At 27.6% G+C, this 20,768-nt stretch overlaps 1 protein-coding gene across 1 annotated transcript; it reads left to right on the top strand.

The window, feature by feature from the left end:
- The first annotated feature begins 4,256 nt into the window (after positions 1-4,256).
- LOC135924854 (uncharacterized) lies at positions 4,257-5,917 on the top strand. The gene is made up of 3 exons (XM_065459980.1): positions 4,257-4,307; positions 4,912-5,203; positions 5,664-5,917. Exons 1-3 carry the CDS (start codon positions 4,257-4,259, stop codon positions 5,915-5,917), a joined length of 597 nt encoding a protein of 198 aa, XP_065316052.1.
- The last annotated feature ends 14,851 nt before the right edge of the window (positions 5,918-20,768 follow it).

The raw sequence follows: 20,768 nt of genomic DNA on the forward strand, positions 1-20,768 counted from the left end.
AAAAGAGAATCTTAAACATTTGGTAAAAAAAATTTATGTTATATATTTTTTTTCTTCCAGCCCTTCTGTTGTATATTTTTTTTTCCCTAACTTATTTTTATTGGAAGTTGTCTCTAATTTTGTAATTAATGTTAAGGAATGAATAATACTGACCTGGGGATTCGCATGACTGGGTTAGTTGTGGATAAAATATTTTTTTTGTGGCATAAATATCATTGTTATATTTGAATGTTTATATATATTTTAAATGGTTACGCTATTTGAATTATATATTTCTTACATTTTATATTATCTAATGGAGGTCAATGTAATTGAATATTAGTAGTAGTTAAATGACATAATTATAAAAGACTATACAGTATTAATATGATTTGTTGTAACACATTTTCATAATGTGAAAAAACATTCTTGTATAGTTAACTAACTTTCCATAATTATTGTAAAAACATTTTGATAAAATTTTTGATATAATTTTTTTTTAATTTTTTTAAAATTTTTTTAATAATAAGAGTTTTTAAACTTTAATGAAGATTTACGTCAAAGTTATATATCGAATATAATTTTTTTATGTTTGGGACCCAAGTTTAAGTGGGAAAATGAGAATAAAAATTTTCTAAGATTTTTGGAATAATAATTTTTTTTAAATGCATTATAAATTTTTTTAAATTTAAAGTATTATTTACAATATATTAATGTTACTTTTAGTTATCTAAAGAATGGAAATCAGGATAAGAAATTTGATAATTTCTTAATAAACATAAGTGAAAGAAAATTCGAATTTAGGGTTTTCAGATAATTCTTATTTTTTTTGGTTTTAAAATTAAATAAAATTTAAAATTTCCTACGCATACCAAAAATCATCGAGATATACCACCAACCATTCTACCCATAACGGAAGCCCCGACACTTTAATTTAACTTTATATCAGTCCTATGCACAATAGGAATAAGTGGATTGAAAAAATTCACAATAATAGATGGGGCTTTTACTGCGATAAAATTCAAGGCATACCTGGATGAATTATTCTCACTTTTACCATCAAATTCATTACTTATAATGGATAATGCTCCTACATCGAGCTAGGATAATTAGTGAGAATTATCCAAATATCATATTTTTGCCACCCTATTCACCGCAATTAAATCCGATAGAAAATTTTTTCGGAGTAATTTAAAATCAATATAGATCAAATTCTCCTAAACCCAATAACCGAAATGAAGTTATTTCAATTGTTACTAGTATTTTAGGCAATTATTTTACATATAATTTTTCAAATTTTTATTCGCACACCATAAAGTTTATTGAAGAGGGAATTCGATGCATTCCTTTAAATGATTGAATTTGTAATTGATTTATATTGTGTAATATTATATTTACAAAGAATAAATAAATAATAAATGGTTTTTTTATTTTGGTGTTTCGAATTGATCATAAAAATTATAAACAAATAAGAATTATCTGAAAACCCTAAGTTTTCACTCATGTTTATTTAAGAAATTATTCAAATTTCTTATCCTGATTTCCATTCTTTGGATAACTAAAAGCAAAATTATAATATTGGAATAATGTTTTAAATTTAAAAAAGATATTGTAAAAAAATTTCTAAAAATCTTAGAAAATTTTTATTCTCATTTTCCCACTTAAACTTGGTCCCAAACATAAAAAAATTATATTCGATATATAACTTTGACGTAAATCTTCATTAAAGTTTAAAAACTCTTATTATTAAAAAAATTTTAAAAAAATTAAAAAAAAATTATATCAAAAATTTTATCAAAATGTTTTTACAATAATTATGGAAAGTTATTTAACTATACAAGAATGTTTTTTCACATTATGAAAATGTGTTACAACAAATCATATTAATACTGTATGTAGGAAACAATTTTATAATAAAGAATCTATTGTTTTGATTATAAAAAATGGCGACGAAATAAAAAAAAAATCTAAGTCGCGCGGTTTTCGGTCTTCGGTCAAGTTTAATAATATATAGAATTATAAATTTTTTTTCTGTTTATAAAAAAAAAATTATATTTAGAAATTATGGATAAAATTATTCTCCAGGACTTTAAAAAGGAGGATTGTTCTATCGAGGACTACGTTGATTATATCATATATATACTAAATGTGAAAAATATTCCTCAAACTGACGCCACTTTAAAAAAATTATTTATAGCATATGGAGGAATAAACATTATAACTGATATCAAAAAATTACTCTATCCTAGGAATATAGAGGAGGTAGGATGGATTGACATATATAAAATAGCAAAACAACTATATAAAGATGAAAGAACTATTTTGGCATCAAGAATTGATTTCATTTAAGTCGCGGGGCTACTGAATCCGTAATGAGCTATTTAAAAAATATAAAGGAGCTAGCCCGAAGATGCGAATTTGAAGACAATGTAGAACTGAGAATTCGAGATCAATTAATCGCCGGACTAAAGATGTCACAACTGGATAAAGAACTACGATTAAGATATCCAGATACTACAGACGAAGACCAACCGTTAAGCTTAAACAAAGTGGTAGAATTGGCTTTAGCGATGGAACGAGCCGACTTAGAAATAAATAATACTGCTAAAATGGTATATAAAATCAAAGCCGAATAAACATGATAATGATAATCAGATAAATCAACATGATAAAAATAATCGGCAGTATAAGTATAATAATAATGATAAACGGCACTATCAAAATGATAATAAAGTATATGTAAAAAGACAACTAGTGCCCGGGTATAATAACTACCATACAAATAATAATAGTAATTGGAGAAAACCATGCTATTTCTGTAATCGATTTCATGCTATTAGAAATTGTCCCGCCTACGGAAAATTGTGCAGCAAATATAGGAACCAAACCACTTCGCCGTATGTTGTAAAGCTAAAGAAAAGATTTACGGAACAAATTACAATAATAAAGAAGACGATTCGGTGTCTCAATAAGAAAAATATATAAATATGGGCAACATCCAACAATTGAAGTATTAATAAACAACCAAAAAATTAAAATGGAATATGATACTGGCTCGACAGTAACCATTATTAATGAAATAATATGGAATTAAATCGGAAAGCCAAAACTTAGAAGGGCTAAAGCACCAACTACATATGGAAATAATAGAATAAAAATTATGGGTGAAGCTGATGTAAAAGTACAATTGAATAATAACATAAAATGGCTTCCATTATTAGTCACACAAACAAATGATGCAGCTCTATTTGGATTTCCATGGATTATCGAATTTGACTTAGCATTACCAAAAAATGTAAAAATCAATATGATCAACAATAGATATAAATACAATGATAATGGTAACGTAAATATTGACAAACTATATAAAGAATTTGCTACGGTGTTTGATAATAAATTAGGATTAATAAAAAATGACGAACTAGTAAAACTACAATTGGAAGAAAATACAAAACCAATTGCACTGCCAGCTAGAAGAGTACCGTACCTGGAGTACTCCAATGGTAGTGGTAAGTAAAACTTCAGGCGAACTACGATTATGTGGAGATTTTAAAGTAACGTTAAATAAATTTCTACTAAAAGACTATCACATTCTACCAACGTTTGAAGAATTAATAGAAAAATAGCGAATGGAAATAAATATACAACATTAGATCTCAAAGATGCATACCTACAAATGAGCATTGACGATGAATCGCAAGAATTATTAACAATGGTAACACTAAATGGATACTACCGCTATTTACGATTACCTTTTTGTATATCTACAGCACCAATAATATTTCAACGATATATGGACGATTTACTGGCTGATTGTAAAGATACAGCAGTTTATTTAGATGATGTTATAATCACAGGAAAAAATGATACTAAACATATCGAGAATATAAAACAAGTCCTTAAAAAATTACAAAATGCGGGATTAAAAGTCAAAACAAGCAAAATAAATTTTATGAAAGAAAAATTATCATATTTAGGATACATAATAGATCAAAATGGAATACACCCGGATAAAAATAAAATAATAGCAATACAAAAATATCCAACGCCAAAAGATAGACATGACATAAAATCATTTTTAGGTATATTAAACTATTATACACGGTTCATACCAAACTTACATGGAATCAAAGCCGACTTACATAATAAAACTAGTAAAAATGTTAAATGGAATTGGACTAAAAAGATGATGCATTATTTGAAATTGCAAAAGGAATAGTAACAGAACACAATACTATAATTTTATAAACCGGATCTTGAGTTAATACTAGAAACAGATGCATCAAACCAAGGATTTGGAGCTGTACTCTTGCAAAAATATGATAATGGTAACGAATACCCAATAGCTCACACCTCGAGAACTTTACAAGATGCTGAAAAGAATTATTCAACAATCGACAAATAAGCCAAAGCCATAGTAAACGGCGTAGAAAAATTTCATAACTATTTGTATGGACGAAAATTTAAAATACGAACGGACCATAAACCTTTAAAAAAATATATGGGGATAACAGAGATTTAAACGCTTTAACAAACCAAAGATTGTTACGTTGGGCTTATAAATTATCAGCATATGATTATGAAATAATGTATAAGAATGGCGCAAGTAATATAATTGCAGATGCTTTATCGCGAAACCCAATAGAGAAAAATGATAATAAAATAACAAGTGAAAATAAACCAGTGAAATATATACGAAATCTTATTTATGACACATTAACTCTATCAAGAAAAGAACTTAGAGATGAAACTGCTAAAGATCCAATTTTAAGAAGAGTAAAAATATTATTAAATGGTACAAATATACAAAATCAAGCATCAGAATTACAAGCTTTTAGAACAAGAATAGATGAAATAGAAAATGATGACGGTATCCTATTTTAAAATGGTCGCTTAATAATTCCATATTCACTACAAAAACGAGTTTTACAGATATTACATACAGATCATCCCGGTATTACATCGATGAAATCCATTACGAGACATTATATATGGTGGGAAAAATTAGATAAAGATGTCGAAAAATTAGTCAACCGCTGTATCGGGTGTCAAAAACATCGCAGAGATATACCAGAAGTTGCCGTATACCCATGGAATCCGCCAGCAAAACCCTGGGAAAGGGTACATTTAGATTTTGCCGGACCACTAGACGGATTTTATTGGCTGGTAGGAATCGATGCATATTCAAAATGGATAGAGATCGATAGAATCAAAGATACCACAAGTAAAAATTTAATAAAGATTGGAAAAATGGCTTACACGATATTGTGTTCCACGTCAAATTGTCACAGACAATGGTCCACAATTCATTTCAAATGAATTTTACAAATGGTGCAAAAATAAGAATATACATCACATACCATCCGAGAAGTAACGGATTAGTTGAAAGATGCATACAAACTATAAAAAATCGGTATTTTGCTAATAGAGAACAATCAAATGATGGGGAAAAATGCCTTAATGAAGTATTAGTTACATATAGAAATTCCGAACATTCCTCAACGGGCTGAATACCTGCCAAACTATTTATGGGGAGAAGACTAAATACTTTATTAGACTGGGTGAAACCATCAATTACTGAAAAATTCGAAACCTCTGTAGTAAAACACGATCAGTTAAACAAAGGCATACATAGAGATTTTGGAGAAAACGAATTAGTTTGGATAAAAAATCCACTTGAAAAGGATGGCATGAAGGAAAAATAATAAATCAACAAGCAAAATTCTCGTATAACGTAGAAGAAAAAGATAAAATAGTACGAAAACACGCAAATCAACTACGAATAAGGGAAGAACCAGACGAAACCAAATCAATAATACCAATTGAACCAAGTCAAAAAGGAAGGCAATCGCGTTATCCAACAAGGGAACGAAAACCAACAAAAAGATTAATAGATGAACTTGAACTTGGTAATAAAAAGATTGATAGACGATCTTAACTTGGTGGGAAAGAAGATATGTTATATTTGAATGTTTAAATATATTTTAAAAGGTTACGCTATTTGAATTATATATTTCTTACATTTTATATTATCTTATGGAGGTCAATGTAATTGCATATTAGTAGTAGTTAAATGACATAATTATAAAAAACTATATATAGGAAACAATTTTATAATAAAGAATCTATTGTTTTGACTATAAAAATCATTAGTATTTTTTTTCGGTCACTTATGATAATTTATTTTCTTTTATTTTTTTTGTGTTTGTATTTCACTTGTATTTTAATGATTTTTTTTTAAAAAAAAATTAATTATTATAAAATAATAATAATATAAATAAATTGCCAAAATCACACGTGAAACGTATTCCCCATTATCAGACTCGTGTCAAGTTAATTTATCAAGCCAATGCTCATGAATTATCGTTTACTCAACCTTTCGGAGCAATGACAACTACCCGATTACGATGTATGACGTCAATGTAGACAAATAGAGATCAAATCCTTTTACGCTATGGCCATTTTATTCAGTGGGGCTACATTTCTCTACGTTGCCGCTTTTTACATTTTGCCAGAAACAGGCTTTTTGAAACATTCGCCTCATAATAATAACGTCAATCATTATTCCAAAACTCCACGAAGGAATACCACAGTACCATCAATGATGAATTTAGGCAATGAACATTCTTTATTACGAATGGATATCGCAGACGAAAAAAAATCGAAGTGGAAAACGAAGCAGATGATTTGACAAAGATTTTATTATTACCGACAAAACAACTTAATGTTAAAACAATATTAATGACGATTGTGAAATTGGATATTTTAGGAAATATCTATTGTTCCTTTCGGATTTGGTGTTTCCCATAGTTATATCCACTGTCACAATGGATCATTCACATTGAAATTAGCTATTTTATGATAATCATTTCAAATTAGATTTTTTTATCGTTTTTGATGAAAAAAGATTTTTATATCATTAATGTTTTTTTATGAAAATATAATCAATTGTTTTTTTTTACAAAAATTGCTAATAAAGAAAAACTTACATCTTTGCCAGTATGGATTGTCTGCTCAATTTTGATAGTTCTTTTTATTTAGTTTTCTAATTTGACATTTCTAAATTTTTTTAATTTCGTCATCGTCTTTTTTGACAGTATTTAAAAAAAATCTATTCTTAAAATGTTTTTTTTTTATATGTATATAAATATATATACAAATATTAATTATTATATATTTTTTTAAATTAATACTATCAGTAAATTCTTATATTTGTTAACTATAATTTTTATCCTTTATATCATAGCTTTATAGTAAATATTCTTTTTATAGTTACAATATTTTTATATTTGTATTTTATAAATTTATTTAAACAAATTATAAATATTTTCATATTTTTTATAAATTTATATTATAGTTTTTTGTTATTTACAATAAATATTTAATGTAATTTGTGTATATACTACATTTTGAAATTTATTTTATTATATATTATCATTAAAATAAATACATAGTTAAATAAAGGGTTATGTATGTTAAAGTATTTTAATAATAAATAAAATCTATAATAAAATTCTCTGCAAAATTTTGCTATATGCAAAAATTTAATTAAAATAATTATTTTTAACATAGAATAAGATATATTGAGTTATCATAAAAAATGGGAGGTTTGGGGAGGGGCGATTTTTTTCTTCTTTCTACACCGAATGGATTGAATTAACTTAGAATTGACTAAACATTGATAAAATTTTCAGAATAATGCTTCCAGTCGCGTATTAATTATAAATTTGGCCATAATTTTGTTACTAATATTTTTTTCATTTAAGCTGGCTTCTATAGTGGTTAAACACTAATAAAGCACAAAATATTGGCAAATTTTTAAAATGGAGTTTGGGGGCGAAGTTTCCAAAAAATTTTTTAACCCCCCCCCCCCCCCTCCCCATGGATTAATCCTGGCTACGCTACTTATTTAATTACATTTATTATCACAGTCATAAGTTATTTTATCAATTAATTTCGTTATAGTTTTCCGGCATAAAATTTACTTATTATTTTCAAATTTTTATGAGCGTAATATTTATCTACCATTTTCAAATTTCTAGTCAAATAATAATTATTTCAGAAACTTCTGGTCCAACAGGGAGAAAGAAATTGCAACCTTGTCCAACGAAATAGAGTCTCCGCCATCAAGCAGTAACAGCTTTTATGGAGTTAGAAGAGCCAATTATTTGCTATTACTGAAATATCACAATGGCCTGAAGGAAATAATTCCTCAGAAGCAAGAAAATTATTGGAATCGATGCTTATTTCAAATTTTTTTTTTCATTAGAATGTATTATTTAATTATACAACTATTTTATGTATTACTTTTCAAAAACATGACATTGACTTGATTAAGAAGATGAGAATAGCGGAGAGAATTTTACTAGAACTCAAGGAAATTAGGGCTAATGTTGATGAAGAATTTTATATTTTATATGTTATTGCTGAATCAAAAGCAGAGCTATACGTGTTTAATATTTGTCCCTCGACTTGTAGCAAGGAAAGCTCATCGTTAGAACATTAATATGGGATCAGTAGACGAGTATACAGATACAGATACATTTATAACCCAAATAAATGAATGGTTTTTAATTCATCATGCAGCACTTACTAATCTGCAAATATTACTTCCACAAAAACTTTCCCAACCTTTTTCAGATGGTGATAGAAAAAAAAATATTTGTTAGATTTTTATCATGAAAATGTTAAAGTATCTTATGATGCCTTATTAGCTGAATAACTATGTTTATAACATTAACTATGATTGATATAGTCCCGAAAAATGCTATGGATGCTCATTATTTCAAACACATTTTTGATTATATTCCCAATGTATTTAAAGGGTTTATATATATTAGCAACTCTTCCCATTAGTAAACTAATGAGAGAACATTCTCTTTTTTAAGAAGAATAACAGAGCCCTGCAGAAGTACCATTTGCAGGGCACAACCCAGATTTCTTTTAAAGATTTTTACGGCCCGGCCCGGGTTTGATTATTATAGCTAATAATAACGATTTCAAATATAGGCTGTTAAAATATACAGCCCGGCCTGGATGTTTTTAAAAAAAATTAAAATACCGTCCGGCCTGGGGCCGCCTGCAGGTCTCTGAAAAACATACCAATAAGTACAACTTCTCAAAGTAGATTGAAAGGTTTGGATCTTTTGAATATTCATAGGCATTTGACGACAAGCAAGGATGAGATAATTGAAAAATTAGCTCAATCCCATATAAGATTGAATTTTACATTGTAAATATATAATATACAAAATACAATTATTCCTAAGAAACTTTTTGCGTATTAATTTATATTGCCAACATTTAATTTTTTATACTTTATAAAAAATTCAAATTTCTCTTTTGGGTCATTTAAGTGATTCTTATAGTGGTTGGTTATATTCACTTTATATTTTATAATTCACATTTATTTTATAGTTTTTCATATACCGCCAGTTATATCCGTTTATTATTTTTTAATTCACATTATTTTATAGTTTTTTATATGCCAGTTTATACATCTAATTTTTTTATAATTCACATTAATTTAAAATTGTGTATTAGAAATAGTTATTAGTCATATTAAATTTAATGCTTGATATTTAAAAAAAACTTTCTTAAAAAATTTTATTATCCCCCCCCCCCCCAGACCAAATTCCTGCGTACGGGCCTTATGTAATTAGCAATTTGATTGAATTATTGCTTTCTTTACGAGAAAATATTATAATAACATTACATTATAATATATTTAAAATATGGAAGCGAATTTAATATAATTTTATTATTTTAATTTTAAAATAGATTTTTGATTAATTTATATTTTGGTTATGATTTTATATGAATAAAATTTTTTAAAAAATGTAATTTTTAAGTTTTTTTTTCAAAACTAATTATGATAGTAAGTATAAAGATATTGTAAGAACTGGATTACGAAGTAATTGGCAAATATAAATTAAATGATATATTTTTATTTTAATTTCAGTTGGAAATATTTTTTTTTGACTCGAAAATATTCAGAGGGAAAAGGCTAACATTTTAAATGTAATTTCAAATATTTTTATATAATTGTACTCAGAATTAAATTTCCTATCTAAAAATGCTTAGTTTATTTTTTTACGTTTCCGGTTCGAAAAATTATTTTTTGTCACGAAAAGGGGAAAAGGCTAACATTTTAAAAGTAATTTCATTTTTATATGATTGTACTCAGAATTAAATTTCCTATCTAAAAATGCTTAGATGTGTTTTTTTACATTTTCGGTTCGAAAAACCTTTTTTTGTCGCAAAAATATTCAGAGAAAAAAGGCTACCATTTTAAAAGTAATTACAAATATTTTTATATCATTAGAATTAAATTTCCCATCTAAAAATCCTTAGATGTATTTAATACGTTTTCTGTTCGAAAATAATATTTTTTGTCGCGAAAACATTCAGAGGGAAAAGGCTAACATTTAAAAGTAAATTCAAATATACTAAACTAAATATATTTCCTTAATTTAAAAAATTGCATCTTTAACACAGTATTAAAAGAGAAAGAAAAAGAAATATAGAAAGAAATTAAAAGAGAAGAGGGGTAAAGGGAAGGGAAAAGTGAAGAAAGGGGAAGGTAATAAGAGGAATGAAAGGGAAAGGAAGAAAAAGAGAAAGAAAAAGAAAAAGGAATTAAAAGAGAAAAGGGAAAAGGTAAAGATAAGTGGATGGGAAAAAAGGGAAAAGAAAAGGGTAATGAAAGGAAAAGAGAAGAAAGAGTAATGTAATAAGAGAAATTAAAAGAAAAAGGAAGAAAAAGAGAAGGGAAAGGAAAAGAGAAGAAAGGGGAAGGTAATAAGAGAAATTAAAAGGGAAAAGAAGAAAAAAGGAATGTGGAAAAAAATTAAAAAGGGAAGAAGGAAAAGAGAAAGAAAGGAAAAGGGTAAGGAAAAGAAAAAGGGTAATGAAAGGAAAAATGAAAGAGAAAGAAAAAGAGAAGAAAGATGAAGGTAATAAGTGAAGTTAAAAGGGAAAGGAAGGAAGAGAGAAAGAAAAAGGGAAAGGAAAATAAAAAGGTAAGGAAATGAAATGAAATGAAAAAGAAAAGGGAGAAAAGAAAAAGGGAAAGAAATCTGTAAAGGAAAAGAGAAAAGTAAAAGGGGAATTGAAAAGAAAAAGGTAAGCAAGGAAAAGGATAGAAGAAAGGGGAAGATAATAAGAGAGAAAATAATGGGAGGGGAAGGAAAATAGAAAGAAAAAGGAGTATGGGAAAACAATTAAAAAGGAAAGAGGGGAAAGGGTAAGAAAAAGGTAATGGAAAAGAAAAAGAGAGAGGAAAGAAAGAGGAAAGTAAGAGGAAAGAAAGGTGTAAAGGGAAAAAAAAGGGAAAGCGAAAGTAGAAGGAGAAGAAAAAGAAAAGGGGAAAGAACAGGTAGAAGAAAGAGAAGTGGGAGATAAAAAAAGGGCAAGGAAAAGGAGAATGAAAAGAATAAGGGAAAGAAAGTGGGAAAGGAAAAGAGAAGAGAAAATAAAATAAAATAAAATAAAGAAAAAGGGAAATGGAAATGGAAGGAAAAAGGAGAAGGGTAAGAAAAATGGAAAGGGTATAGAAAAGATAAAGGGAAATATAAAGCGAAACGGAAAAGAAAAAGGGAAAGAAGACAGAAATAAAAATGAGAAGGAAAAAAAAGGTGATGTGACTAGAATGGTTGGCAGAATTTATTGGATTTTGTGATCTTTGGAACGTTTATTTGGTTGATTAATCTCTTTCTTTGTTTGGCAACGACAGATTAATAAAAATTTAAACAATCATTATGAGGGTTAACAGGGCCTGTTTTCTAAACTAAAAAACAAAATAAAAAATTTATAAAATAATAATGCATTGAACCTGCAGAGGAGCCTATATTAGATTTAACTCTCTAGAAATAGTGCGAATATCATCAGTAGATGTAATCTAAAATAAAAGAAATATTATAAGGGCATTTATTCATTTTTAGCTTATATATAGATGACTAACGTTATTCTGTATGGTTGGTAGATTTTGTTGGGCTTCATGATCTCTGGAACGTTTATTTTGTTGATTAACCAGGCATCTCTTTCTTTGTTTGGTAACAACAGATTAATCAAAATTTGTACAATCATTAAGAGAGGTTAAAACAGTGTTTTCTAAAATAAGAACAAAATAAAAATTTATAAAATATGTACTGTCAGAGGAGTCAATATTAGGTTCAACTCTCTAGGAATAGTGCGAATATCATCAGTAGCTTAAATAGATATAATCTAAAATGTAAGAAAATATAAGAAGTGCATTTATGCAATTTAAGTCTATATATAGATGACTAACTTTATTCTGTATGGTTGGTAGATTTTGTTGAGTTAAGGAAATTAATTTTCATCAAAATATAATTATAACTGTTTCCAACGAGAATGTTGACGGAAATTTTATTAAATATTTCTAAATTTATCAATTTTATGTTGAATTTTTTATGTAAAATAAAAATATTTGATTATATTTATAGAAACAAGCCACGCGTTAATAACACATCTATATTTTAGATTTTAAAATCATGCACAAATATATAATTTAATTTTTTTATCACATAAAAAAATAGGATTTTATTAAAAAAATTAACTACAGACACTTAATTTTATTGTTAAAAAAACCGAAAATAAAAATTATATTTTATTTGTATAATATGAAATATTCGTCCTCTAGTTGATGAAATTAAACAAATTCGGCCAGAAAGTTTGTATCTAATTCTGAACTAGAATCAGGATGGCATAGCTGGAAATAATCTCTCAGCTAACCTAAATAATAATTCATTTTAATCCTATTTGGTATTTCTAAACCCTAAGTAAGTGGTCCCGATTAAAAAAAATTTAAGCGTAAGCTGAGTGGCTTGTAGGATTTTACTATCTAAGTTCGATATCATCGATAAATATTTTTAATTTAAAATATTTGAAACAGCATTATTCATCTGGACCCCAGGTCTGAACCTAGGGTCTGAACTGAACCCCGGATCGGTGCTTGGGGTTCGTGTTAACGCTGGCTTATTTCTTATCATCAAATATCATGTAAATCTTTGTAATAACATTCACGACAAAATGTATGCATATGATCTTTTTACAAATGAATTTTGAACAATTTAAACAAATAAATGTTGTTACTACATCCTTAACTCTTGGACAATCATAACATTTGCCTTATTATTTGATGGAATATTTTTTTCATCAGTTATTTTGAAAACGGAGTGATTTTATTTGACTCAAACCCCGGGTCTGGGTTTTACACAACCAACCAATTAACACTACCCATATCGATATTTTGTGTAAAAATATTCCTGACCCCCCAAGACCTAGACCCGCCCTCTATGAGTGATTATTATTATTACAAAAAATATTTTATTACCTTTTATTTGATACCCATATCAAAAAAAATTATTTTTTACACCCCCCCCCACCCCCCCCCCCTTATCCATCCCCCACACCATGTCATACCCATCAAGACAAAAAATGAATATTTTCAATCTAATATTTAAATTCGATTTTATTTGATACCCATATCGATATTTGTGTTGATAAAATATTCCCGACCCCCCAAGACCTAGACCCGCCCCGCCCTGTATCAGTGATTATTATTATTACAATAAAAAAATATTTTAATTAACAACATGTTTATTAAATCGTCACAACACAACAACACGACCAGGGCCACTCCTGGTCTGGACCCCGGGGCTCAGGGTTCGTGCTCAGAGCTGGTTTGGTGGATTTTTTAGACCTAAGCCCCGGGTCTGGGTTTTATATAACCAACCAATTAACAACACTACTCTAGATTTTGTTGATTAACCTGCTATTTTTTCATTTATTAATGACATATAAATCAATAACTGTACTATCTATAAGAGAGGTTAGGATAAGGTCTTTTATCTAAAATAAAAACAAAAGAAAAATTTAAAAAATAATAATGCGCTTAATCCTCAGAAGAAGAGTCACCATTAGATGTGTCTTTCTAATTTATATCTAAAATACATATATATAATTTACTTCAATATAATATAATTTAATTCAAATCTGCACAACATTCTAATTAAAATTTCATGTGTGACTCATTAGTTCTAATTTTACTTCAAATCTGCACAATATTGTAATTTATGATAAAATATTTATTTTTATTATTATTTTTTTTGATATTTTTAAATAACGTATTTATTTTTTGATATTTTTAAATAAAAATGAATAAATACATACCGATGACAATAAATAGAGATGACGACGTACCGATGACATGACGCCACGAATGACGTAGTGATGAGATGACATCAGGGGCGTCGCTAGCCTTTACAATCTCAGGGGCTCAACTAAAAAATTTTATGAGGGCGAAGCCCCCCATATCTCCCCAATTTGCGGGCCTTCGGCCCGCTTTTGCCCGGCCGATGGCCCGGTTTTATATTAATATATTATAATTTTTTTTAAATTTACTAACTCTAAATAATTCTGAATGTCATTTATTATATTTTCCATCAAAATAAACTAGCATATAAATCATTAAAATAATACAAGACATTTCTAAAAATAATATTTTTTAATACAAAATCTATTTATTACAATATAAAATTTTTTCAATTGTTGATATAAAAAAATTTTGCGCCTAAAGAATTATAAATGATAAAAAAGGTTAATTAATTCATATATATATATGCCTCAATTGATAATGGTTTTTGAAAACTCATAATATAATATAATATTATCAACTTACATTGACAAAAGGTCATGAAACTAATATAACTCTCTATTACCATTTTAGACAATGTTTTATAGAATAGACTAATAAGAAAAAATTTATAGACCTTACCAAATCAACAATTATTGAAGAAGAGAATATAAATGACTAATCCAAATCATAAAACTATATGGTGGTTAGAGCTTCCTCTTAGATGACATGATGGAAGCTAGATAGGTAATCGAGAAAATTATTGTATGATATTAAATTTATATAAGATTATCTTCCATTTTTAATGATATATAAACGACTATACAGTTGACCATTATTGCTTATCTAAAATATGCGATCATATGCTCTCAGCAGCTGTAGTAATAATCTTAAATTACATAGCCACACAAATAATAGATGCTGGTTAATTTGCAGTCCTAGGCATGACACTCATGGTAACCCATATCAGAATTTATTATGTTAGATAAATTGATAAAACAAAAACGTTAAAAACCTTTAGAAGAAATTATGCAAATATATTGAAGCCTTGAGTTATTTACACGGCAAAAATGCCATATTAGAAATGAAACATTTTGTAACTACATGCAAAATAACATGATAAAGTGCATAAATATAAAAAACGTGTTTATTTATATTTAACTTTATTATTACTATCTATTCCATTTCATACATCGTTTATATACATTTTTATAAATCTAAATTAGAATACAAACGAAAAACAAAAAAGTAAAAATATTATAAAATATAAAAAGTAAGGTTACGCTGAAAGTTATAATAAGGTTACGCCGTACATATAATAAAGTTATTACAAAAAATAATAAAAAATTAGATTACAAAAAAAAATATAATTAGAATAACTCAACATTCTCCCTCTTCTGATAATTTCATCGGAGAAGTAATAGAGAGTTTGTTGTCCAAGTGGTTTATCGTTTTGGTAATCACGTTGTATCACAAATCATCATAACGTTGGCTTGTCCCAATCGTTGGTTTGTTTATATCGATTTTGCACGTTGGCTTGTTTAAATCGCAAGCTTGATATCCTTATCGTAATTTGTCTCCATTAATCATAGCTTGTTTGATAGTACTCAGTTGTTATTATTATCATAAATAAGTTGCGAATAATGAGAAATAATAGTTCATCATATTGGATATAAGAATAAATGAAGAATGATAAATCAATAAGATTGTTATATAATATTTTCAGCGTTTTCTTTGCGTTTTAATATAAGCGTTTTAATATAAGCGTTTTAATATTTAATTTACTTTATGCAATTTAATATTTATTTTATATCTTAAGTTATATAGTCTTTTAAATAAACAGGTTTTTATTTTATTCGCACAGGTCTAGAAATAGGTGTTATTTCGTTATTATCAATAATTTTTATATTTTTGTCTACACTTCCCTCCTTAAAAGAATCCTTAGAGTCATAGTTAATAATTGTGTTAAAACAGTTTCTAATTCTTATTTGATCTAAATGTCTCCTCAAAATACCTTTCTCAGTCTTAATTTGGAACATCATATCACTTTCTTTATATGTGATTATACCTTTACACCATTTATCATCACCTTGTACTATACCAAACAAAATCTGCTACGTTAAAAGTTCTATTTCGTGGTAAAGTAATGTTTATTTTATTCTCCTTCTCCTCCATCGGTTTTAATAAGTCCCATTTAATTCTAATATTTCGATTAAACATTCTCTGAGATGGTGTAACTCCCGTAGTATCATTACGCGTATTTCTGTAATTAAATAAAAATTTGCTAAGTGCAATATCTGGGTCAATTTTAATATTCCTTTTCATATGTGTTTTGAACGTTCTAACCATGCGTTCTACCTGGCCATTGGATTGCTGGTGATAAGCAGATGTAAGCACATGTTTAATACCAAAATTGTTGCAAAATTTTTCAAAATCGTTACTCGTAAAGTTAGTGCCGTTATCAGTAACTATGGTTTCAGGTATTCCATATAGCAAAATAGTTTTAAAGATTTCTTTTAAAGTAACGTCAGTCGTAATATTTTTAACAGGAATAATAATTGGAAATTTGCTGTAGGCATCGACTATTATCAACCAATTTTTTGTGAAAAACGGACCCGCATAATCTATGTGTATCCTTTCAAACGGTTTGGTTGCCGAAACCCATGGTTTTTGTATCTTTATAGGATTATCGTGATATATATTACAATCGTCACAACTTTTCACTTCCATAACTATATCATTATTTATACCAGGCACCACATGTACTCTTTGGCTAAGGATTTGATTTTTCCTGCCCCCAAGTGGCCTTCATGTAATGACTTTAGTAAATTTTTTCTCATAGAAGACGGAATTATGATTTTATTGCTTTTGTAAAGACAATCCTTAATTATACTTATTTCCAATTCAATGTTTTTATAAATATTATTCACAATAGGCCTGTTGTTATTAATATCACTTATGACTTGTTTTAATTCTATATCTTTCAAAGTTTCATCACGAATTTGATCAAAGTTAATAGGTAAATCCTCATATTCATTTATTATGGTTACATTATCAATAGTTTCATCACGACATTCTTGTGGTAATCTCGAAAGGCAATCAGGAACAACATTATATTTACCGGCTTTATACTTTATATTAAAATCATATCCTCCTAATGTAATATTCCACTTTTGGAGTCTTAACGACATGGTGCTGTTATCCTTAAGACCCTTGGTAAAGATGTGAACTAGAGGCTTAGTAATAATAGTAAATTTTGTGCCTATTAAGTATTCCTGGAATCTCTTTATAGCGAACATTATAGCGAGAGCCTCACGCTCAATATTGGTATAGTTCAATTCAGATTTTAATAAAGTTCTCGACGCGAAAGCTATAGGTTTTTTTTACCATCTTTTTCAATATGAAATAGTACAGCTCCTAAACCACATTTTGATGCGTCAGTGGCTATTCCTATAGGTAATTCAGGGTTAAAATATGTCAAAGCAGGTGGAAGACTAATTAACTTCTATGTCATTAAAACTTTTAGAGTGTTCAAGGTTCCAAGCCCATTTTTCTTTGTTGACAATCTTGTAAAGAGGATCGGCAATTTCCGCAAAATTGTTCAAAAATTTTCTATAGTAGCCAGCCATTCCTAGAAATGTTGATAATTCAGCAGCTGATTTTGGTTCTAGCATATTAATTATTGCTTCAATTTTGTCGTGATTAGGATGAATCCCCTTAGCGTCAATATCATGACCCAGGAACCTCACTTTGTTTTTAAAGAACACACTTTTATTGAAGTTAGGTATTAGCCCAAACGATGATATTCTATCAAACACTTTTTTTATGTTGTTAAGGTGGGCTTCATCGTTTTTTCCAGTTATAAGTAAATCATCAATATAAAATATGACGTCATCCATATCACCGAAGATCTGATCCATAATCTGTTGAAAAATTGCAGATGAGGTCTTAAGCCCAAAAGGAAGTCTAGTAAATTGGTAATATCCCTTGTGCGTAGATATGGTTAAAATATTTCTGCAATTTTTATCAATTGGTATCTGTAAGAAAGCATTTTTAAAGTCAATCTTCGTAAATTTCTTTCCTTCTGAAAGTTTAGCAATTAGATCATTGATTCGTGGTAGAGGGTATCTAAAATCTTCTAGAGCTGGGTTTACAGTGTCCTTAAAATCAGCACAAAGCCTAATGCTCCCATCATCTTTGTAGACAGCGGTAACAGGACTTGCCCATCGGACATCATTCACCGGCTCAATTATTTTATCATGTATCCATTTTTTGAGTTCATTACTAACAAGATCAATTTTTGAATAAGGGATACGTCTAGGCGGTATAATTTTAGGTTGGGCATCACTTCTTAAATGTAACTTGACACTTGCTTTGTTGATTGGCCCATTAGTTAATTTCGATTCACACTCTTTAATCAATTTTTTTATACAAATTAATTCAATGAAATCTCTATCGCTGTAGATATAATGTTCCCATGTAGCAACTCAAAACAATTAATCATATCTCTTAAATTCATGTATTCAAACAACACGTCCTCCGTACCATTTATTCTAGAAAAATTAACGTCACAATTGAAAGTTAGGTCGAAAAGGATGTCGTAAATTGAAATATGGTGGGGAATATTAATGATCTTGAAAGAGAACATAATGTAAAAAAATGAATTTACTTTTCAATCTTCTTCTATATATAGGGAGAGGAAAAAAAAATTTATTATTATTTTTTTTTAAAAAAAGAAAAACATTATTTTAATTAGGTGAGAATTTTTTTCCTATAATGGACCCGGAGCACCATGCAAAATAACATGATAAAGTGCATAAAAGTAAAAAACGTGTTTATTTATATTTAACTTTATTATTACTATCTATTCCATTTCATACATCGTTTATATACATTTTTATAAATCTAAATTAGAATACAAACGAAAAACAAAAAAGTAAAAATATTATAAAATATAAAAAGTAAGGTTACGCCGAAAGTTATAAAAATAAGGTTACGCCGTACATATAATAAAGTTATTACAAAAAATAATAAAAAATTAGATTACAAAAAAAATATAATTAGAATAACTCAACACTACAAAATAAGAACCAGAGTGATATCATGAAAGCAAATAAGATTTTATATATTATTGTCGCACCATCTCTAGTTGGTATATTATATCTTAAAATAATAATAGTTTGTAATAATATTAAAAATATATTCGTATTAAAAATTTAACTCAAATCTATATTACGAAGATGAAAAAAATAGCTTCCTAAAAACACGTAAAAAAGAGAAGAAAAGATATCTAATTTATTACATCCATTGTAGGATGAATAATAATACGCTTAATTTAATCTTATATTTATTATCAAAAAGTAAAATTTTAAAATATTAACTGTAATATATAACCTGTCAGATACGTCTGTAAAATTGGCATTTTACCTAATATTTTATGAAAAATTATATATAATAGAGGATTATAAACTATATGTCTACTTTTTATAAATAAATCTCTTATACTTATTTGGATTTGGACCTTGAAAATAATTTTAGGAAGAGACATGATAATTTAATTTAAAAATCAATAATATAGTTGATTAGTGATTTTAAACTCGGCTAAAATATTAAATTCTTAATTTTCAATTAATAAATAATTATATTTATTTAATTAGGGTTATATAATTAGGGTTATATAATAATTTAAATAATAAAAGTCAATTAAGCTTCAACTGTTAATGCTAAATTAATATTTAGTGAGTGATATTGTTATTTTTAATATAGAATTTGATTGCAAGCTGACATAGTATAATTTATATGTAATAATCTAATCTAATAATTAAAATAGTATTCATTTAATAAAAATTAAGATAGTCTTATTAATTTTTTAATAAAATTAAATCTATATATTACTCAATAGAATTATAAGTGAAATTATTCAGAAGGCAATTAAAAACATTTATTTTTAGCTCAAGGGGATATTAAGGAACCATTAAAAGAAAATTTGCTTCAGGGGGATATTCAAACTTTTCAGGGCTCGAGCCCCTGCGCCCCCCCCCTAGTGACGCCACTGGATGACATCGGATAATTATAATATAGATAGAAAGAAAATAAAATTAAAAAAATAAATGTATATTAAAAATTATACTAACTAGTGATAGAAATAAAATTGTATCTAAATATCACGAGAGATATTCTTTGTCTAGGATATAAATTTTCTTAAAGATCTCCAGTGATTGTTGTTAGCTTTTTACCTAAAATCTTTAAAAATAGGATCGTTTTTTGGCCGAAGTTCCCTAATTTAGTAGTAGTGAAGGGTTAAAAAAGTCGTTTCCTAATTGGGAATATTTGTTGCGTTTGGATGATTCGGCAATCGCAATGGATGCGTATTATGCGTTCAATTTTACAAACGCATTTAGACAGGTATAATCTCATACCAAAGATTGCCCTTTGAAAAAGGTGTAAGAGTTATCAAAGATATCAAACTTATACCAATATATCATATAAATCCATACCCAATTTATATATATATCAAATCCATACATTAAATCAAAAATAACTATCCACACATGTCCATCACTTTAAAAACCCAAAATGTATAATTATATAACAAATATTTTATTATAAAAATCCACTTCTATATATATTTTCA

The sequence above is a fragment of the Gordionus sp. m RMFG-2023 genome, chromosome 1 (genome assembly GCF_954871325.1).
Source record: "Gordionus sp. m RMFG-2023 chromosome 1, tfGorSpeb1-WG-v2, whole genome shotgun sequence".
NCBI lineage: Eukaryota > Metazoa > Nematomorpha > Gordioida > Chordodea > Parachordodidae > Gordionus > Gordionus sp. m RMFG-2023.